Below are 23,243 nucleotides of genomic sequence, written 5' to 3' on the forward strand. Positions count from 1 at the left end.
CTGCATTATGAGAAAGAGACTTAAAGTTCCACCAGGTTCATAAAGACAAGTTACAGAGTCCTGACTTTTTATTTTCATTTAGAAACATTATAAAACAAAAACTCTTCATACGAAGTATTGAACTTTTCATATTATAATAAATAACAGTATATTACACATGTTCAAATATAGTCAAAGCTGTCCAGTCAGAGTCCATCTGCACCTCCAGAAACACATTGCACTTCAGACTGATGTCTGGGCCTCTGCTTTGCGTCACTGATGCTCCACATGACATATTTGGCACCTCAAAGATGCATAAAATGCTAAAAGGTGCTTTACAATCTTATAATTCTCACAGGCCACGTGGTTCCTTTCCTTGAGAGAGACTGGAAAGAGAAAAGAGGAGGGGAACAGGGCAGACAGAGGCGAGCAGACGAAGGGTCTCCCCTGAGGAACATTTCTAAAGACAATTTATATATTTTGGAGAGATAAACCATCTGCCTGTTTGTTCTTCTCATAAATTTTCCAGTCAGTTTTACTGGCTTGTCTCAGCCACCGTCTCCCTGTTCGTGCTGCGTGTGTTCTTTAGTAGCGTGCTGCCTGTCCTCAGCTTCAGACAGCTGGGTTTTTTATCGGGTCTCTGAGGGCACCAGAGACCTAATTCTGTACTTTTTTTTTCTTTATCTGCTGGTGGATTCCTAAAGTCGCTGCTGACCTTAAATAATCTACCAGCCAAAAATGATTTCTTGGAGTAGAAGGGAACATCCACATGATTGTTGGTTTCCTGCTGAAGTAGATTAACTTACCAGCCATATACGAGTCTATCAGCATTCTGTCAGTTATTTGGTGATTTTCCAGTTGACCTCTATCTACGCCTGATCTTCTCCATGAAATTACGCACACTGACATGTAGGTATGTTTTTGGGTTCACTTCCAGCCGTTCATCTCTTTGAGCTTGCTGATACTGGTCCCTTTGACAGGTGTGGATGGAGGGGGGTTATAAAGAGGCAGGGTGGGGGTGCTACAGCCTCGTGCCCACGGCTTTTCTGTGGGGACCGTCCACACAGTCCGAGATGACTTCTTTTTCGGTTTGTCTTTCTTGTCTTTCTTCTCTTTAGAAGAACCGGGGGACATGGTCTGCAGTAAGAATAATTAGGCAACAGGATTAGAGCAAAATTAAGGACATGAGCTTAAAAAAGCTGAAATTATCACCTCCAAGGCTGTCAAACACATACAGCTTTCTTGCTGGTGTTCAATAAAGGCTTTTGCGGGTGGCATTTATTTCGAAGGTAGTGGCACATCGGCCCCCTTGTCAAAAAACAATAACACATACTCTGATACACTTGTCTGTGTACATTCTCATTCATTGAGGTCGTTTTGAGAGCCTTAAAATAAAAGGCAAATTGACTTCTGTAGGTGTTTGAAGAAGTTGCAAAGCAAAGGAAGTCCAGTTTCCCTCTTTTTTCATACTCTCATGACTATAGGCTTTTGGATTATCCCAGAAAATAAGCTCATTGGAAAAAAAAGTATATACTTACAGGTTTTGCTCGTCAGTATATTCTCCCCATTCTGTCACTACTTTCTAATACATGATTTTTTGAAGTGTAAAAACCGTCCCAAGAGGTAAAATGCTAATCACGGGTGATAAACAGCCTGCATTTAGCTACTCAGCAAACACCTTCTTGGGGACATATAAAAGCAGTGGCGTATTTATGGCCGTATTTCTATTTTGTACAACAACATAGAATAAAAATGTCGTGTTAACCACAGACCTTATTTACGGGAATGAACATAAAGTCATTGAAAGAATCAGCCTACTCTCGTAAGCTGCTCGCTTACACTGAAGTTGTATTTTGGCATCTGTGGCCTGGTGCTCTGTTTATAGCATTATTCAGACAGGTCTGTCAAAGTCAACCAGAAACCTAAAAACCCGTCAGTGGCACCACCGCCAAAATAAATGGTAAATAGACTGTTCTTATATAGTTTTCTGCTCTGCTTGAGCACTCAAAGAGCGTTATACTACAAGACTCATTCAAACAGGCAATCATAAGAAGCACTTTTTCTAAGTGTAGGAGCTTTCTGTCATACACATTCACACTCCAGTGAACATATTAGGAGCAACTTGAGGTTCAGTGTTTTGCACAAAGATACTGTGGCATGCAGACAGGAGCATCCAGGAATCAAACCACCAACCATCCGATTGCTGGATGACCTGCTGTACCTCCTGAGCCACACCCACATTCTCTACCATTGTAGAGAAACACATCTCATAAAACGCCTTTGTATTGCACCCCAGTATAAGATAGACCGGAACAAGCTCGTTTTACTTTAAGATGAAATAACTGAAAGTCTCATTACTACAGGATTTCTATAGTGTATATAAATGGAACGTACACAGCAGCAGAGGGTGAAGCAGCTGAGCTTAGCAGCGTTCTCTCCCGTCCCTGCATAGCGGTTCTTCTTTGGCAGCAGCAGCACGAAGGAAACAGCCAGAGACAGATGGTAGAAGCTGTGGACATAGGCGTAGTCCCACTCCTGTGGAGTGAAAACATCACACTCTTTCAGTATGTAACCGGATATCGATGAACAACACAAAATGTTGTGACAGAAGATAAAACCTCAGACTCTTTAAGTAGATGTTCTAGTATTCTGTATGTTTTTATTAAATATCTGTTTGTGATTTGGCGGCAGTCACCTCAAAGTAGAAGCGCAGCATTAGAGCGAGAGCACCGAAGCAGCAGCCTGGACCGACCTGCTGCGTGTACACTGTCTTCTCCGGATAAACCGCCCTCAGCTGCTTCATCTTCTGCAGCTGCAACAGCAGGAGTTCATCACAATCATATTCACACATCAGACTTCACACAAAAGAAAAAAGAGAAAGTGCAAAAGGCGAAGAAGAAAGGTGCAGGGGATAGCAAAGAAAGGAAAGAGTACAAGGAATGGATGGATTAGTCGAAAAGAAGAAGAAATACACAAGAGCACATTAGATAACAGCAAGGGTGAAGTTATTCAAGGTGGAGATCATGAATAAAGAGGGAGAGGAGGAGATAGAGTAGAAGAAACACTGAAAAATATTTGAAATATACGTTGCCATTTTTTTTTGCCACTGACCCATTTGACAGTAATGATGAAGACAGCTGATCCGATTGGCCCGGAGTAGATCCCGTAGCCCCAGCGGTCCTGGTAGATCCTCACAGCGATGGTTAACACTCCAAACATAGTCATAGTGGAGCGCTGGGGTTCATCAAAGTCACCCAGAGCTGAGACAAGCAGATGAAGGATTTCAAACTCTTTCCCTCATGGATAAAATCATTACACTGCAGAGGTGCTGCACTGTTTGCCAAGTAGGGATTACAGATGAAGTTTATTCTCTTGTTGGGCTAAATTTGATCAATTCAGGACCAAAATTTCACTAATACATAGATAGGAACTGCAAAATTTCATAAAACCACTGATGTGAGGTGTGAACAATATGTTCAGATTGAAGTGTATAAGGAAAGAAGACTAAAAAGGCTGAACTGAACATTTCCTGCAATGTTTTTACCACCAACTGTCTACAGAGTTTGGTTTACGAAGTCCTGTTGTGAAGCATGCTACATTTTATCATACTTTTTTACTCTGATAGAGACCGCAAATTACAAATTCTTTCTTAAAATTAGCTATAAGGTCCATAAACTCTTCAGGAACATTGTAAAGACTTTGTTTGAATTTAACAACAGACCTGATTTTCTTAAACTAAGAAAAAAAGGTTTTAAGAATTCTGAAATTAGTAGAAGAAATCATCAGCAAATGCAGTTAAGTACACAATTTTAAAATAACTAAGGAAAGCTACAGCACAGTTTGTCAGCACTATTAAACATTAAAGGTTTTATATAAATAATTTCAAGATTGAAAACAGTCTGAATGCGTCCTATCATGGTTCAAGACCATCTTGCAAAAGAAGTTCTAATTTTAAGAATTTCCCTTCCTGATTAAATGAAGGTGACAAAATGAAAATGGATCAATATTTTACTGGCAGCCTTCCCACAGACACAGGAGGACCCCATCAGTTAAATCAGCTGTCAGGGCATTTGGCTCTTAGCAGCATGTGATTTAAAGCCCTTGTTGCAAAACCTCTGGGGGATCAGGTGGGAGTTAGAAGCAAATGTATTTATGTCTGTGTGTGCAAGTCTTCATGAGCACTTGTGTGCAAAGCCTGAACATGTGTTATCACCAACTGCTGCAAACCGAGCTTGTTTTTCATCGCTTGCTTGTGTCCTTTAAAAATCTGGTACCGAAATAGACTGTAGTGAAAAAGATCAATCCAAAAAAACACATTTGCTGTATAGAGATACATCTAGAAATGTTGAATACTGCTATTAACTAGTCAAGCCAGAACACTTTCTGTGTAGCAGGACTCACCTATAAGTGTGACCCACATTGAGAGTGCAGTGCTGTAAACACTGAAGTACTCCAGGATGTCGTATCTCATGAAACACAAGATGGAGAGACCTGGCCCATCACATGCATGGTAGATCTGCAGGAATACAGCATTCAGGAGGTCTATTAACCACTCTCACATTATCCCATTCACAGTTCAACACAGCTAACTGCTTGTCAGGTCATTGAGATTAAAGAACAGCAACAGTTTCTCACCGCAGTGAAGAACATGGTGAAAAAGTAGACCATGGCCTCCATGTGGAAGCCCCTCTTGGCGGCCACGCTGGCTGTAGGCAGGAACACCAGGCTGCTGACTGTAGGGAGCAGCATCTTGGCAATAAATGCACCCATGGCTGCTGAAGGGATGGTCGACTCAAAGCTTGTAGATGATAGTTTATCCTTTAAGCCTCAAAGGTTCTTGAGTCTTTGGCAGGTAAAATTAAAGTTATCCAAAGTTCAATAAAGTGTGAGATCAGATGGTACAGTCCTTGAGTGTCTTATGTCTTTCGGTGTGTGAGTGAATGAGGATGCTTATACAGCACACACTCCCACGCAGCATGAACACACCCAGCTGTCCACTTTGGCCCTTTAAAGTTTAAATGTCCGCGTGGATGGCAGGTCCACTGAGGCCTGTATGTGCAGTGTCATCGCTGGTCAGCTGTTTGCATACCAGTGCAACATGGGAGGGGCTGTGGGCAGGGTGAGAGCCATCATAACATAATGTAGCATATCTATGGACTATTTGAAACCAGGACTGGACACTAAGTGGTTGTGAGTCAACTTGAAGTTTAGGCTGGAATGAGCAGACGTCCAGCTGAGAGACCAATCCCAAAATCTTTATTGTGGTTAACTTGTTCCAAAGATCTGAGTCGAATCCACATTTGTGCAACTTTATCTAATGATATCTTCCCAACACAACTCTCGCACAATGTGACCACCTCCCCTCACAAGGCCTTCACATAACTATTGGTGGAAAGAATGGCATCTAAACCCCCTTGGATTTAAAAAAAAATCCATGTAAACATCTTCTTTTGCTAACTGCAGATCATTTTTGATTAAATATGATGCAAGTTTTAGAAATCTGACTCATCTCGTGCTACCCTCCATCACCACCTTCTTAACTTTGCAAATTTAACTTAGTGTCTATTCCTTATTTTGCTGTTTTTATTTTATGTGAGGAACCCTGTGATTTTATTTTGAAAGGCTCTATATAAAGAAACGTACTTATGTCACACCGTTTTAAAAAGCCTTGGAAACAATCTTGCTAAATGCATTATTCAGGACTGCATCTATCTTTATGTGATGTCATTCAAAGACCACTATGTCTGACTATGTCTCTCCTCTGAACCTTCATTGTTGGAAGGAGTCCAAGTTAGGCACAAAAGCATTTTTGCTAGGGTCTTTTCTTTTCTTTTTTTAATAAAGCTTTATTAATAAGTTTTTGTGCAGTTAACAGCATCCCGAGTGAAGTATGTTTTCCATTTGCTTTAATCTCATACATCTTTGCAGTTTTTTAGTTGAAATTCATTAAATATAACTCCAAAATTGCTATCTTGCAAAGGGAAGATGGCAACCAGCTCTAGTAATGCATCCATACACAACCGTACCACAGAGGACACGTGGGAAGGAGACTTTCTTACCAGAACGGATTAACTTCCATCTCCAATCCAGCTTTGCTTTCAAAAAGCACTTTCTCAGAAGTGCTTCGAGGTCAGTCTGGTACTTTCTATCAGCTGGGATGATTGGAAAATATGTACATTTGGTGAGTCCAGGTCTCTTCAAACAGCATGTTTGCAGACAGTTTGTATTTTTTTCTTGTCCCTTACTGTGAGGGAGCAGACTTCATAGTCAGCTCTTCTCTGCAGTTGCTTTCCTAGTGAATTAGTCTCTTTAGATGACCATATTTCTCCAGTGAAATATTGCATCCGATAGCAATAGTTGGCAGTTAACCTCACTAACATATTAAAAACTACAAAGAATATGTTGCTCAGTGAGGTTTAAACAAACCAACCATTTTTTCTGAATTAGATTTTAACCAAGTCTGGAGTCTCACTCTAAACCAACACATGAAATCTGTTGAGAAACAGCTGTCATATGTTTCAGCGTGTTGCGGCTGTGCGATGTGGCATTGAGCCGACCCTGCTGAGGTCCTCCCATTAAAGTAAAGACATTCACCCGGCTCTGGGTATGGTGGTAAATACTTCTGCTGCTCTGGAGAATCGTCTGTTTTTCTGGAGAATTGTCATTATCTCAACATGACTCAAATACCAAAACATAAAACTCACTTTTAGTTTTTCTCTCAACTGACTGTGCTGCTGCTCTCCTGCCAGCCGATCTTTTTTTTTTGTCTGACCTAATAAAATGATATAAAATGTATTCATTCGTAATATAAAACAGGTAGTTCTAGCTCAAAATCTCTCTCTTTATTCAAATATTTCACAACTTGCAATAGCAGTAAACTCAGCAGGGGTAGTCTGCATCGTTAGGAAGCCAAGCATATACAAAAAAACATCAGCTCTTTTTCTAGCCATACATTTTCTTCATCGCTCGCCCAGTTAAGGGTCACCGGGGGGGTTGAGCTGGATAGATTACTGGGTTAGAGGGAGGATACACTCTGGACAGGTTGCCAGTTCACCTCAGGATTAACACAGAGGGCTAGACAACAATCACATTCTCACTCAACATTTAGTCAATTTAGGATCCCTGACTAACCTAAAAGGCATGTCTGTAGACTGTGAGAGTCATATGCGACTAAGAAACCTACTGGAATCAGACCGCAGACTGTGCATACTTTAAGGACTGTAAAGTCATTACCAGGAGTGTGAAAACAAGTTTTTAAGCCCTTTTTAGAACAAAAATCTGAAACATTTTTAAGCATTTTCCTTTTTTTCCATTCATCAGTCACTCTATGCATGCAGTTTTCATTTCATTTCATTTATTTATTTATTTCACACTTAGTACAACAGATCAAACAAACCAACCACACTTTCTATCAATAAAGCACTACAACCATGTGTGAAAAGGAGCAGGAAGAAGGAAATATTCTTATTAAACCCTGCCCCCTAGCTACATTCCAACTTATATTACAAGTGGGCACCAAAAATCAGGGAACAAACTAATATTAACATTTATCTCCGGTCCTAACCCAAACCAAACAACAAATTTACAATCAGAATATACCTCTCCACATAGTAACAAGGAGAAAATAAACATCTTCTACTTCCGCTGAAATAAAGTTAATTTTGATCATAACTAAAGTAACAGCCCGAGAAACTACCTGGAGATCTTAAAGATGGCATTTGAGTGTCGAGCTCTGCTTGTTGACAGACTTTGGCTTGATGGTTGGGTGTAATGCTTTCCAAAATAACCCGTTACTGTAATCACATTACATTTTTCTTTAATACAGTAATGTAATATTTTATTGTACTAAATTCAGTAATCACATTACATTACGATGGTTTTTCAGCTATCTGTTTGCCTGGCAGACAAAAACATCCTTCAGACTTGTGCTGCTCTTGTTTTTGTGCAGCGAGCAGGACAACAGCAGAGAACTCAACCAGTTTTTATTATATGAAAGAACAAGAGCACAATGGTAAAGTGCAAACTACGTCCAGGACAGAAACAACTGCATCATACACAACACTGCGTCTTTGCATGTCAACAAAAAGCCAGCAAAGAGCTCAGAGGGATATTCAGAATCAGGATCAGAAATACTTTATTAATCCCGAAGGAAATTATAGGTTACAGCAGAGTGCATGATCATCTCAGCCTATCAGGCTGATCTTCAACAGGTAACGAAGCCAGCGATGAGCCGGCTTGTGCCACTGTAGCCACCTTCTGCCTATAAATGCTTCTTAAGTAGAATCACTGTGGCGATCGCTTTGAAGTGACTTTGGCTGGTTTTCTGTTGCTTTGTGTTGTTGTCTTTGTGTTCATACAAAACACTAAAAGAAAGATCACATGTGCCAGGATAGGGATTTGTGTCAGTGTGGGAGTGATTATGCATTCCAGGTCATGTAATGGAGTAATCCAAAAGTAATGTAACAACTGCTTTCTGTGAGTAATTCAGTAACATACTCCACTACTTTTAAAACGTAATGTGTAATACAAGTAACAATGAAAACAATGAAACCAAAGAAAAGCTTTCATGGTTTTTAAAAGAAGACTTGAAATGCACAGTAGAAAACATGCCTGACAGCTCATCTTCCCAAATATATAAAAAATAAAAGACATTTCTTTTGAAATTGAGCTGAAGAGACTGCAATCTGACCTGGGAACAACTAGATCCCCAGAACGATCGCAGTAATCGATCACAGCCATGTCATTTTTACGGCACACGATCTAATCAGATTAATGAATGTTTCAGCCGAGTCAAAGCTCTGTGTAGAAACTTGAGCACCAAATAAGGCAGATTTCTGTTTGCCTCCTCAAAGCGAAGCCATATTTGACTTCTCTCGGCATTGTTGTTCCCAGAAAGAATTTCAGCCTGAACGTTTCCCCTTTAGCAGCAAGGCAGCAGCTGGTGCTCTCCTGTCAGCTGCTACACCTGCTGAACGGCACAAAGGGTGCAGTATTGCTGAGGGCTTTCACCACACGCCTCAGATTCTCGGAGTGCTTCAGTAACCCGAGTCGCCTCACCACGCCCTCTGCCGGGAACTGCACACTCTTTTCCAAAAGTGTCTGCAATCTTTGTGGCCACTCTAACATATGAGTGTTGAAGTAATGAGTACCTATTTAATTAGGTGCAAATTAAATGTGGGTCAGTCTTTGTAACCTTTGGCTTCCCACTGCAGGACCCAGCACAGCTTCATTTTCAGGGAGAACAATGTGTGTCTTCAACTCACTTTGTTGAAAAGTTGAAAACGCTGCACTGGATTAAACTGAGGCAGCAAAGCAAGTTTTCATCATGACCACTGCCAGTGGCAGAAAGAGTCAGATGGCCTTAGCTGACCCTGAACTGAGCCCTCTCTCACCCTCAAAACAGCGGTCAAAAGGTCAAAGAGGCCACTCCATATGAAGAGCTGACGGCCGAGAGCTGATCACTGCAGATATGTGAATGTGTCGTTTAAATGATGTAATCATTTCTCCCAGGAGGCAAAACTGTGCTGCACTTGAAAAGCACTGAAATAGATCATCTTCATAATCAGCATGTATTTGCATTTCATGAACTCCCCTCTATAGATTTATTCATTAACCAGACTCACTCACATCACAAACAGCTGATTAAATATCTAAGTCAGGAGAATGCCAAAAAACTAATTGAAGTGGTTTAGTCGAATTTCTACTGAGTCAAATTTGCATTTATTTTTTAATTTTGGCGGTTTCTGTCCTCCATGTAATGTCAATAGGAATTAGGAAGAGCTGAAAAAGCCCTTCTAATGCAGGTTTGAGACTTACATGCCCATGAATGCACAGTTTTTGGCAGCTCAGTGTGAGGACCATTAGTTCTTCTTGTTGAGGAGAGTTTGTGGCCTGTGGTGACTTTCACTTCAGCACCCCTCTGTCTAAACACGGCGGGTTAGTGTGGGAATGCAGGCCAGACTTCCTGAACGCATCTGAAAAAACAACAGGCTTCTTTTTGATTCAGTAAGGAATAGCTGCGACCTCTGACCCCTGGGCCTTCTTTTCCAAATAACTGGAGGTGCTTGAGTTTTAGTGAGCCCAGTCACCGAGGACAAATGGAAAGCAACTTCGAGAGATTTCTTCAACACGCTGCTCGTGTTGTTTTACTTTGAGAGCTAATGTTCACCCCAGACTAATGTATTTTGACTCTTACTTTTAGTTTTTCAGATATTTAGTTGTCACCTTCTCAAATGCTCATCTACTTTTGCCTTTCCTTCTTCCTGAAAGTACAAGTGGGTTTTGTTTCACACATTTAAGGCCGAGGCTGAAACTGGCAACTTTTTTTTCTCCTAATTTCTCCTCTTCTCTCTGTGGTTGTGTTTATAACTGCTTTAATTGCTTTTTTTGTCTGCATGCGCCAAACCTAATGACTCCAGACTTTGTTTGGCATGCTGCAAATGGTCACACTCTCACACACGCACACACAAATCACACCCATGGGAGTGTTGTATGCCCTCGCACAACACATTTTCATAATAGCTTTTATTTTGTTGTCATGCGGAGGGAGGGTAGCTTTAATTGGTGTTGCTAGTGGTTGACGGGGCATATTCCTCTGGTTTGGCAGCCTCCATAAACTCCCTCTATCAGCTTGTAAATCTAGCATTGGAGCGGAGAGCCAGCAGACACACCGGCAGCAGGCTTAGAGGAAGGAGAAAAATGGATGGAGGAGGATCAGTGGAAAGTTAGAGAAAGCACAAAATGATGGAGAATATAATAAAAGGCACATTTGTCACCTGCACTTGAATGAAACACTGCAGAAGATGTGGATTAAACTAACTACAAATGAACAAGAATTCTCAAGGATTAAAGACTTTAACCCCTTTAGCTCAGCTAAAGTGTCATGCTGATTACAGAAGCAATAAATTTGGCTTGTTGAGTTTGCGGAAACTCTACAGAATATTTTTGGAATTAAGGCTTTTCTGTGCAGGAAACTGCCCAAAAGAATTCACAAACAGCCTCTAGCAAGGGTGTTTGGAGGATATTTTGAATGGGGTGTCAAAAGGAGGGACCAAGAAGAAGGGTAATTCATGAGGAATCAGAAAACCATATCAGAAATATACACCAAACCAAACCACTCGATAATTTCAAGTCTGGACAGAACTCCTGCTGTCGTAAATAGTAGGAGGCGTGGTTGTTCCGTAACAATATGGCAGCTGCGCTGAAGCACAATATGCAACCACGAGGAAATGGAGCTAACAGAGAACTGGTTAAAACCCTAAAACATTTTACTCTAATGAGGGTTGCAAGTTAAAAACAAAGTCTCACACATCCTTTGAGTTTTTAGTAAGTAAATGAATTGGAGAATGATAGCCAGTGGATAAATGTGAGGCACATCTGTTGAAAACTTAAAAATATATTGTTTTGCATCTATAATTAGCATAAGAGCTATCAGTGCACATTGATCACTCTTTCAGAAGCGCATTTGTGAGGTCAGACACTGATGTTGTTTCCCAGTCACCGCTCTAATTCATCCCAAAAGTGTCTTTATGGACCTTGCTTTGTGCACTGGTGTGCAGCACTGTTGGAACAGGATGGGGCTATACCTTAAACTGTTCCCACAAAGTCAGGAGCATGACATTGTCCAAAATGTCTTGATATTATGAAGAATTAACAGTTCCTTTCAGTGGAGCTGAAGGGCTGTGCCCAACTCCTGAAAAACAACCCCAAACCATGATCCTCCACCAAAATTCACACTTGGCAACATGTCATCAGCTATGTACTGTTCGCCTGGGAACCAGTTCAGTTCAGTTTTATTTATACAGCGCCAAATCACAACAACAGTCGCCTCAAGGTACTTTATATTGGAAGGCAAACCCTACAATAATACATACAGAGAAAACCACAACAATCGTATGACCCCTATGAGCAAGCACTTTGGCGACAGTGGGAAGGAAAACTCCCTTTTAACAGGAAGAAACTTTGGGTAGAACCAGGCTCAGGGAGGGGCGGAGCCATCTGCTGCGACCGGTTGGGGTGAGAGAAGGAAGACAGGATAAAAGACATGCTGTGGAAGAGAGACAGAGATTAATAACAGGCATGATGAGTGTTACACACTTGGATTAAAATGAATTGAAACCAGTGTGGCTTTGTGAGTTCGCCTTCACTGTATCTGCAAATATATATATATATATATATGTAGACATAGCACAACCTTACACACTTTTGCAGTCTCACACAACTCTTATAGGCGCACTGCCTTATGGTTAGTGGCTGGGCTTATTTACTCCCGCTGGAGCTGCTCATTTTAGGGGATACTCCCTCTTGTGGTGTAACGGAGGAATAACTACCCTTCCTGCACTATGTCATTTTTGGAGACTGGGGCACACATTATTTTACAACTATCAAAGAAAATACATATTTGAACAATCAGACCATTTAACTAACTATAATATTGTAACTAAAGATGATGGGGGGTGTCCTGTTTTGTCCACAATGAATTTCTCGTCCTTACAAGAGGCAGGGTACACCTTGGACAGGTCGCCAGTCTAACACACAGAGAGAAACAACCATTCACACTCACATTCACACCTATGGGCAATTTAGACTGATCAAGTAATCTATCCCCACTGACTGCATGTCTTTGGACTGTGGGAGGAAGCCAGAGTACCAAACATGCAAACTCCACAAAGAAAGACCCCAGCCTGATGGTGGAGTTGAACGCAGGACCTTCTTGCTGTGCAGCAACATTGCTAACCACCATGCCATCGTGCTGCTGATTCAATGCAAATAGGTCTATTAACACATAGTGAGCGAGAAAGGTGATGGGAGAAGAAATAGTGCATCATGGGAATAGCCTACGCCTATTGCAGCATAACTAAGGGAAGATTCAGGGTCACCTGATCCAGTCCTAAAGTAGAGATAGTGTCTGTCTCCTGAATCCAAACTGGAAGTTGGTTCCATAGAAGAGGGGCCACCAAATCCATACACATCATTCGGATTACCAGACTGAGAAGTGTGATCTGCCACTGCAGAGAACACATCTTCACTGTTCTAGAGTCCATTTATGGCGTGATTTACACCACTGCATCTGACACTTTGCATTGCGCTTGGTGATGTAAGGCTCGGATGCAGCTTCACAGCCATGGAAACCATGAAGCTCTGTACGCACTGTCCTTGAGCTAATCTAAAGCCAAATGAAGTCAGGAGGCCTGCAGCTATTGAGTCTGCAGAAAATTGTGAGGTCAGAGTAGGGACCACGTAAAACCAGAGTGGTTGCTCTGTGATTTTGCGACACCTACCACTTTGTGGCTTAGTTGCTGTCATTATTAATTGCTTCCACTTCATCATAACACCACTAAAAGTTAAATATGGAATATTTAGGACCAAAGAATTTCCACAGCTGGACTTGCTGCACAGGTGGCCAGATTTCACTTCTTTGTTAAAAGAACAGTACAGAATGTTGCATTATGCTTTAAATGGGGCGCCATTTACATAGGATACATTGCATACCATACATTCATAAAGTGTTTAATACTATGCACTTAAAACACTTTACCTACCTCCAACTGATGGCCAACTTAAATCACCAAATAACCCAACATGCACCTTACATAATTTCTTCCAAGGCGCCACACAGTCACCCACCTGAATGACTCACATTAGGTTTCACAATGTGCCAATACAACACAAAAGTAATCATTAATGGAAATTAACATCTGTATCCCTATTCAAAAAATATATTTAAAGTTATTACCAAGTGCATTATTAAGTAACTGACACATTTTATTTGGATTAAAATAAGGACATAAGTTACACATGGACAGAATTAAATGAGAGATCAAGGGGGGAAAGAGACAAGACAGTAACAAAGAGAACAAGTGCAGCGCTGCAAAAACAGCTGTAGAAACAGAGAAGCGAATAAACTGAAAGAGGAGAGAGACACATACGGAGAGGAGGAGAGGGAGGGGTGAGAAATAAGAAGCCGATAGAGAAAAACATACGTGAGAATAGCAGAAATCGTAATGAACAGGAGGGAGTGAGGCAGACAGATGGGGGGAAAAGAGGGGAAGACGACATGGTGGGCAGACACGGTGGTCCTCAGATGTCTGCTTGTCCTCCTCATCATTCACTCTTCCCACAGCGTCTCTCATTCCTCTGTCTGAATCGCTGTCCTCCCGTCTGTTGTTGGCTTCCTCAGAGTGTTTCGGATCACTTAAAGGACTAGTTCACCTGAAAAAGAAAGCGCAGCATGAAAGGACAAACCCCTCACACTAAACACAAAACAGCTCCATGTCCACTTTGTTCAACACAACAGATATTCATTGATCGGCCACAGCATTGATCACCTTGTTACTATGTAATGCTCTGTGAGATCCTGACAGTCCTGTGGATGTCACCTTGACACATACCTTGTTGCAAGCCATCGCTCTTATAGCTCCAAATTTTATTTGCAGCTATAATTTTATTTTTATTTCATTTGAAATGTTTTATTTTCAATTCAGGTGCGTTTCAGGTAGAGTGCTTTTGTTCTTTTCAGTTCACTGTTCAGTTTGGATTATTAGTTCACAACAGTACAATAATACGATTAAAAAAATGCAAACACACAGTCGCTGTCATATAGACGTCCCATGATCAGTAAACATTTGCATTATTGCCCTTTTAGCCTGTGGGTGCTTACAAATTTCAATAAATTGACAAACACCAAAGCCAAAGACATTTCATGCAGATTTGTATTATATTTTATTGTATTTATGGAGCATTCTTTCAGGGTTTTGTTTTTACTTCAATTTCCAAGCAAACCTACAAATGACAGCTACACTCTTTGATTGTATCAGCCTGTTATAGCAACAGTTTTCCCCAAAAAGCTGCAAAATCTACTCAGGAACAAACTGAAGAAAGAACTCGAGGTGTTAACCCAGACTCTTAACTTTCCTGTTTCTTGAGAGATCCCCCCCACGATCCACAGTACCCAATGTGTCTGCAAGAGATGTGCTGGTATGCCCCTGTTGGGTCTGTGCTCTTGGTGGCGTGTGAGGGATCAATGCAAATTAGGTGGTTTTCAAAGTTGCTACAAAAACAAGCAACTTGACCTTTTTTTGTGCTTCCATTTGCCATCGGTTGACGTCACCAGAATTTATCATTAGAAAGAAAAAAAAAAAACCTTGTCAAATGTCTGCGCCTTCCTTTCACGTATATCTAAATATTCAGTGTAACTGAATTTGAAGTGGCACATCTCTATCATAAGCGCATCCACCTTGAGAAGTTTGTGATTGTATTTCGGGAGATTACAGCTGTCCTTAAATTGCAGGACAGAAGCATCTTGCTCTGTGTGTTCTCATAGAAAAGTGTATCAGCATCTATTTTTGCTTCCATAGAAAATCCAGATCAGTGCAACACAAGAAAATGATTGAGAACTTCCGGAAAGTGAAGTTTCAGCTCAGTATGGAGGGCAGAGGACCCAGGGGAGGAGAGCACTGTGGGAAATGGGCAGTTCCTGTCTGTCTGTGTCTTTGTTCAATCATTTGTCTGCCTCTCAGAGTGACACGCTTGATCCCAACGGCAGTCTCCGAAGGAAAGATGGAGGCAGACTGAAGTTAAGGGACATTTGGATGGAATATAAACATATGAAGTTTTTGTTTGTATGTTTTTGGACTTGAGATTCTAATAAACTCAGGAAGAAAACAGAAAGAAGCCAGAGCACCAAACCAGGGGTGCTCCTGTTTTTTTTCTTTTTTAACTTTACTGATCCTCCCACCTTCTCCCTTTGCTACCACTCTTGCTGCTCCTGCTAACTAAGGAGGAGGAGAAGGAGGAGGAAGAGGGATGCAGGGAGAGCACACCTTACCTCCCTCCCTTCCTTCCTCACTTTCTTCCTCCCTTTCTCTGTCTCTCCCACTCTTCACTCCACAGCAGCTCTCACCAAAACACCACAACACACCACCACTGTCTCTGGCAGGCTGACACACACTTACACATCCCTGCACACACACACACACGCACACACACACACACGCACATACACACACACACACACCTATACACATACACACACACATGCACACACGCACACATACACACATTAATCGGCATCCTCAACACAGACTGAGACGCCCTTGGACTGCTGCAGGCGAGGTGAGTGGGTAAATATTTGCAACCTCCTTCTATGTGTGCATGATTGTGTGTGTGTGAGTGTGTTTATACTGTGTGAGAGTTTTTCTGAGTTGTGTGTTTTTCATCCTGTGTGTTTTTGTGTGTGATTGTTTGCATGTCTGCATGTGCTGGTTTGCCTCTGGCCTCTGCTCTTTGTGTACAATGTGTGTGTGCATCTAAGTGTGCGCGCGTGCGTGTGTGTGTTTATGAGGCACACCAGAGCCAATGAGACTTGTGCTTTGCACCAGACCAAAACAAATCCACAAAATAATGCTGACTCTCTTTCAGAGGAGTGTGTGTTTTTGTGCAGGCATGCATGTGTGTGTGTGTTTGTGTGTGAGATCCTGGAGAGGCCCGAGTCTGTCTGGAAACTTGTCAGCTGTTGGGAGATGTGTGTGCGTGTGTGTAAACTGGTGAGGTAGAGGCTAATATTCGTGCCAGTGCTACTTGTCAAAGTGTAGTTTTTTTCTCTCTCTTGTGGCTCTAAACTGCTGTAGAGAATTGGAAGAAAAAAATCTCCCCACGTCTTGCCTGTTGCATTTCCCTCACAAAAGGTCCTCCTAATAGTTTAGGAAAGTTACATTTAGGTCATTATTAAAGTAACGCTTTAGAAAGTAAGTCACATGTCAAGGCTTTTTGCTGTGTCAGCCTTTAAAATGCCTAAAAAGCACAGACTTGATGGTTTTGCCATTAAAAAAATGCAGATGAAGAGGTTTGGAATAGTTCATTGTTTAAACTCATAACACCTAACAAACTGCCACTGATCTATTAAATGTTAGGTTTAGACAATGTCTACAGTTTTTTTTAACCTATTGGCCATGTACTTAAACAAAAATACACAGTAGGGTGATATTTTGTAATTTCTTAAAATATGCTTTCTTTGTGTAACTCTAAAATACAAGTCACCATTGCTGATGATCTTAGCACAAGTTTCCAAATTTAACCAAAAACCAAATTTTTTAGAAAATGTAAATGACTTTTGTTGGGAAGAATTATTACTTTGTTGGTCCTCTGATTGCTGAGCGTATTCAAAAACAAAGGCAACTCACTGACTGAGTGGATGACTTATATTTCCAAAAGCTACTGCAGGAGGCCTGGGTTTGAGTTCTGCCCTCTCTCCCCCTTTTCCTGTCTATTCTACTATTCTGTCCAAAATAAAAGTGAAACTGTCCACAATGGGGCGATCGTGGCTCAAGAGCTGGGAGTTCACCTTGTAATCGGAAGGTTGCCGGTTCGAGCCCCGGCTCGGACAGTCTCGGTCGTTGTGTCCTTGGGCAAGACACTTCACCTATCGCCTACTGGTGTTGGCCAGAAGGGCCGATGGCGCGATATAGCAGCCTCGCTTCTGTCAGTCTGCCCCAGGGCAGCTGTGGCTACAACTGTAGCTTGCCTCCACCAGTGTGTAAATGGGTGGATGACTGGGTGTGTAAAGTGCTTTGGGGTCCCTAGGGGGGACTAGTAAGAGCGCTATACAAATACAGGCCATTTACCACAAAGAACGACATATTCTGGTGGGGTCATTATCAGAATACAGTTCAAATAGATGAAAGAGGTCTGTAACCAGCCAGCTCCACAGTACAAGAGTTCACGTTACAATAAATTGGACTGAGCTCATAGAGAAACAGAGTTAATTGTCTAGTGAATTCACAGTTTGGAGTGTCATGCTTCCTGCACGCTGTACCAGGCTCCACCCTTGCCGAAACCAAAACAAGTATTGCGAGTAGAGCAAATGTGTCTGAAGTGGACCGCTCCCTGCTGTGAACCACATGCAGAAGAGCAACTTCGGACAGCCTGATTTGTTGGCTGTTATCCACAGTTCTGTATGTGTTTATATATAAATACATAAATGAGCTGCTGATTAGCATTACCCAATCAATTGTTGAGTTCCCTTAATAACATTACAGTTTTTCTCGATTGCTAAAACACATTTCTTGAAACTACGCCTCATATCCTCACAACAGTAAACACAAATCCATAACATCTCACTCAATTTCCCAAACATCCTATTTCCAGGTCAAAATGAAGCTCTACACCCAAAACTATTCACTCCTGCTGAAAAACCAAACTTTGCCCTCAGACATCAAACACAAGCCCTCAAAAACACACACACTACAACAGAGTTTTGCACACTGGTACAATTAATTCAAAACAATAGTTCCAAAACAAATAGGTTGCTTATGGTTCTCCCCTTCAAAACCCTTGTCACATGATAAACACAAAAGACGCAACCAATGTATGTACAGTGGCACATTGTCATTCATGTACTATACAGTACAACACACACCAGAAACATTATCCCACCTCAGCATCTTGTCTTTGGTCTGGGTCAGGCCAGAGAATCTCATCCACATCACAGGCTACATTGGCCCCAGCCAGGCAGCGAGGGTAAAATCCTCTTGCATGCCTGATCCACCCCTGGCATGCATCTACTGATATGTCTAGGCAGGCCTCTTCCATGGCCTGAAGGAGGTGAACACGGACATAAGGTTCTCGGTCATACACTTTCCACCGCCATGCCGAAAATAACTCCTCTATTGGGTTTAGAAAGGGAGAGTATGCAGGCAGAAAGATATTAGAAAACCTTGGGTTATTGGTAAACCAGTCACGAACCAGAGCAGCACGATGGAAGCTGACGTTATCCCACACAACAACGTAGTGAGGCTGCTCTGGCTGTGCTGGTTCCCTGTAGTCCAGCTGGAACATATGTTGTCTTAAACCATCAAGAAAAGCAAGGAGAAGCATAGTGTTATAGGGTCCTAGTACGGCATGGCGGTGGAGTACCCCTCGTTGGCAGATGGCTGCGCACATAGTGACATTCCCCCCATGCTGATCAGGGACATTTACAATAGCCCGATGGCCAATTATGTTCCTCCCCCTTTTCCTTCTTTTGGTCAGGTTAAAACCTGCCTCATCCACAAAGATTATTTCATGGGGAACAGGCCGTCCTTCAATCTCAAAGATTCTCTGCAAAACACATAACACAGTAGAGTCAATCGGTACCCTGAACCACAGTTCAAGAGTGCTGAAATGGCAGCATAAACTGCCATGCTGTGATGGTACACAATACTTTATACAGTATCAAAACTCATACCTGAACATATTCCACACGTTGGTTTTTCACTCTGTCAGAGTTTCGTTCGAAAGGGACTCGGTATGCCTGTTTCATCCGGAATTGATTCTTTCGGAGGATGCGGTCAATTGTGGAGAGGCTGATGGCATTTATGCCTCGAAAAAGATGATCATCCTCAATCACTCTCCTTTGAATCTCTTGCAGGCGGATTACATTATTTGCAATTACCATGTTTACAAGTTCCCTCTCTTGCTCCTCCGACAAAAGCCTTAACCTGCCTCCACCAGGTGGTCGTCTCTGTGTCCTACAAAAATAGAAGCACTCATTACTGTAACTGTCACACATTCATTTTACAGGCAAATAATGGAAACATACTGAAACTCAAGACACATAAGTTCAGTAACTTAAACGTTACTGTACAAAGCAGTCTTACTGCAAGTACACCTACCTGTTATCCTCCCTGAAGGTTCTGATGATGGAGGCAACAGTGAAGCGACTCAAATTTGGTTGTACTTGTTGCCCAGCCTCCCTCATAGTCCTCCCATGGACAAGGACATGGTCAACTAAAGTGGCTCGAATTTCATCCGAGACTGACTGTCTTCTTGCCCTTGCTCTTCCCCTTCCTTGTCGCCGTCGTTCTCCACCTCCACCTCCTTCACCACGTCCTCCTCCACCTCTCCCTCCTCCTCCACCACCTTCCTGTTGTCCTAGACCACCTCCTCCTCCTCTTCCACCACGTCCTCCTCTTTCACCACGTCCTCCTCTTTCACCACGTCCTCCTCCTCCACCACGTCCTCCTCCTTCACTACGTCCTCCTCCTTCACCACGTCCTCTTTCTCCACCACGTCCTCTTCCTTTGCATCTCTTTGGATCCATTGTTTCAAACCTGAATGAGCTGACTTTGGCCCTTTTATCTATCCATCGCAGGTTCTGATTGGTGTGTGATAAATTTTGACTCCTAGTGTTTCCATCTGGTTAATTGTGTGCTAATTGAGCTCAAGCTATGCTGACTTAAGTTAACATTATTGCATGCTAGTGCTTTCTAAATGACTACATGGTGTAAGCACTGTCAAATGTAGGGATTTGTGTGTAGAGTTTTGCAGTAACAGTTCACCAAATTTGAGTCATGTGTCAAAGCAGGGAGTAGTGTTTATAGTTCAGGGAAATGGGTGAGCTTTTTGAACAATAGCGTTACGGTTTTGAAATTTTAGTTTAGAGGCCTGGTTATAGTGTTTAAGCAATCGAGAAAAACTGTAATATGCTGGTTTTTCACAGATTGTAACTGCTCACAATAACAACAGAATTCACCTTTAGTTCGTGAACAAAGCACTGTTGCTCTTCACCAATGTGATTATCAGTCCACACAGATTTAGTCCAAGATTTAGCCTTTGACCACAATTTAGCCTTGTGGTCAAAGTGGATTACTGATTGGTTCGAGCACATTCAAAAGACCTGCTTCTTTTCACTGTGAGTGAGTCTAATAAAGATGAATTGAGCGTGGTCCTTCTCCTGGGTAAGCCAGCTCTGAAAAGTGAATCAATAAATAGGTCAGGGTTCAAGTGTGAGCAATTTAACCCAGTCTCTGTTTGTCCCAGGGGCATCTGAACTCTGCTGACCCATCTTCAACTTCTCAGACTGCCTTTCTTACTCATCCTTTGCGTCTTCCCTCCTTTCTGTTTCTTTTGCTCACTTATCCATCATTGTTGGCTCTCTTGGTGGCTTTTTTCCTTTCTGTATACAAGGGAAGGGCCTGGATCCTGTTTCAGCTTTGCATGCACACTTGAGAAAGGAAAAGAGTTTGGCTCAAGGGGTAAAAGGCAGGAGAATGAATCTTCCTGGAGACAAGCAGACATCCCCAACCGCCTCATACTCCTCCATGACGTTATCCGAATTTTGGGAAGCAATGACGCACTGGGATTTTTCTGCTCACTTATGTGTCATTGCACTTTTTATGTCAAAAGTATGCAGTTTACATCTAAATTGCATTTACCATTAACTCTAATTTTCTGGGTTCAAATATTGGAGAAGCATTATCCTGTTAACTCTTATGAGTTAGCTGTAAAGTGCGCCACAATTGTCATAAGTTGTGTTTGCTTTCTTGTGAAAAAAACACAATATTTGCAAAACTTTCCAGACTCAGCAGAGAAAATGAACTGTTAATCGCACATTTGGTGCTTCAAGACACTGAAATCTGAATGTCTCCTGATGGCCAGACTGGCACCTTTCATGGCAGTTTGCTGTGTGAGAATGAATTTTAAATTACCAAGACAAGTTCCACTGCAGCCCACAGCACTGATGACTTCAGACAATGGGAACATGATATCAGTATTTCTGATACTCCTTCATCTGCTTCCTAGAGCAGATGAAAGAGTATCAGAAATACCAGGCTCCAATTTGCTACCGAAAAAAAATCTTTGTATATAGTACCCACAGATATTGGAGCGAGCTCCAACAATCACACAGTCCAATACGAACTGACGACAGGCAATAATGGCAAAGAAATAGATCAGGAATGATACAAGGGGAGAAAAAGTGCTCATTGCATCATGAGAAGTCCACCAGTAGGCTGAGCCTATATAAGTACTATGCAAAAACTAATTTTGATACGGTATGTGTAGATGCAAAACAGAGTCAATTACAATGAGCTTGCCTGCCAATATTCAGTATGACCACCTTTATTCTTCAACACAGCCTGAACTCTATTAGGCTCGTTAAGCAGTCTTCAGGAATACTTCTCCAGGATTCTTGAAGGACATTCAAAACTCGTCTTTGGATGTTTGTTTCCTTCTGTTCCATTCTCTGTTAAGATGATCTCACACGGCTTCAATAATGTTGGGATCTGGGCTCTGGAGAGGCCAAACCATGACTGCTAGGATTCCACTTCGGGGTTTTTTTCTGTCTCAGTATGACTTTGCAGGATTGGTAGCGTGTTTGGGATCATGCTGAAAAATGGAGCTGGATAATATTGCATGGTGGACCAAAATCTGATGGTACTTTTCTCTGTTCATAATTCCATCAATTTTGACAAAATCCCCAAAACTAAAGGTAACCTCAAACTATGACAGAGCCTTTTTGATGTATGCTCAATCGTCCAGGTAAGGAAATATCTAAAAAGTAGATTCTGTTCATCTGGACTTAGTATTTTCAGTTGGGCGACACGTTTTCACCACCCATCCATAGCAGAGCCTGCACTGTGTTTTACAGATGACAGGGACCTTCACTTTTCATGCATACTGATGACTGGATTGCAGGATTTTTGTCCTATTTATTAAGGACGTGACTTTCAGATACTGTTTACCTGCTAAAGCTAGCTTTTGCTTTTTTAGGCCTGCCTCCACTGATCCAGTTTCCTCACATTTTTTAAGGACACACTATGCCAAGTTTGAACTCGACACTGGTTCATCCCTTGAGTTAGGTGTCTTCACGGGTCAGTGTTAAGAGTCTACTCTGATGTTCAGAAACAAGAACTGGGCTGACAAAGAGTGCAAACAATGTCCAAAAACAACTTTGTAAAACCTTCAGAAAGCCTGGAGAACCATTGCTCAAGAACCGAAATATAAAGAAAAGAGGGGTGACTTAAGGCATTTGCACAGCACTGTAGTAGAATACCTAAAGGATACTTCAAGGTCATCTGATCCTAACTATAAGCATTATCAAAAAAGAAAGTTTGAAATCTAATCCTAAAAGTAGAGAGGGAGATTGTTGGGCGAGTTTGACAGGCTCATTCGGTATTTCAGAAGACAGCGTTATCATTTATGGAAGATCATAGACAGAGTCCTCCTAAAGCCAGTGTGTAACATATATCTCATTGGTATTAACCCTTTAAAACCAGTCGGAGCGGGCACGGTCCGTTTTGCGCAACTACTTTTAAATCCCTTAGAACTGCAACCACGTAAGCTAGCGCAATAATTTTTTTTGCATATGAAACCGGAGGAGTTGTACTTACATCTTATGCCATCAGCTGTTTGTAACACTTCCTACGTTAGAATAGACGTCAGCGTGAATTATCGCGTGTCCGCCATTACCTGCCTGAAACCGGAAGTGACGTCATTTTCGCGAAAAT

The 23,243-nt window shown here is 41.8% G+C and overlaps 2 protein-coding genes across 2 annotated transcripts in view; one reads left to right on the forward strand and one right to left on the reverse strand.

The window, feature by feature from the left end:
• Positions 1 to 36: 36 nt before the first annotated feature.
• Positions 37 to 4,921, reverse strand: mymk (myomaker, myoblast fusion factor). Its single transcript, XM_026187876.2, has 6 exons — positions 4,615 to 4,921; positions 4,381 to 4,495; positions 3,091 to 3,239; positions 2,675 to 2,791; positions 2,374 to 2,514; positions 37 to 1,116 (listed from the first exon to the last, which is right to left on the reverse strand). Exons 1-6 carry the CDS (start codon positions 4,747 to 4,749, stop codon positions 907 to 909), a joined length of 867 nt encoding a protein of 288 aa, XP_026043661.1. The 5' UTR covers positions 4,750 to 4,921; the 3' UTR covers positions 37 to 906.
• A 10,903-nt stretch (positions 4,922 to 15,824) lies between these two features.
• Positions 15,825 to 23,243, forward strand: part of ttc16 (tetratricopeptide repeat domain 16) — a 35,336-nt gene continuing 27,917 nt past the window's right edge. The window contains exon 1 of the mRNA XM_026188583.2: positions 15,825 to 16,092. The gene's annotated coding sequence lies outside the window, so the exon portion shown is untranslated. The remainder of the gene's footprint in view (positions 16,093 to 23,243) is intronic.

The sequence above is a fragment of the Astatotilapia calliptera genome, chromosome 12 (genome assembly GCF_964374335.1).
Source record: "Astatotilapia calliptera chromosome 12, fAstCal68.1, whole genome shotgun sequence".
NCBI classification, from domain to species: Eukaryota; Metazoa; Chordata; class Actinopteri; order Cichliformes; family Cichlidae; genus Astatotilapia; species Astatotilapia calliptera.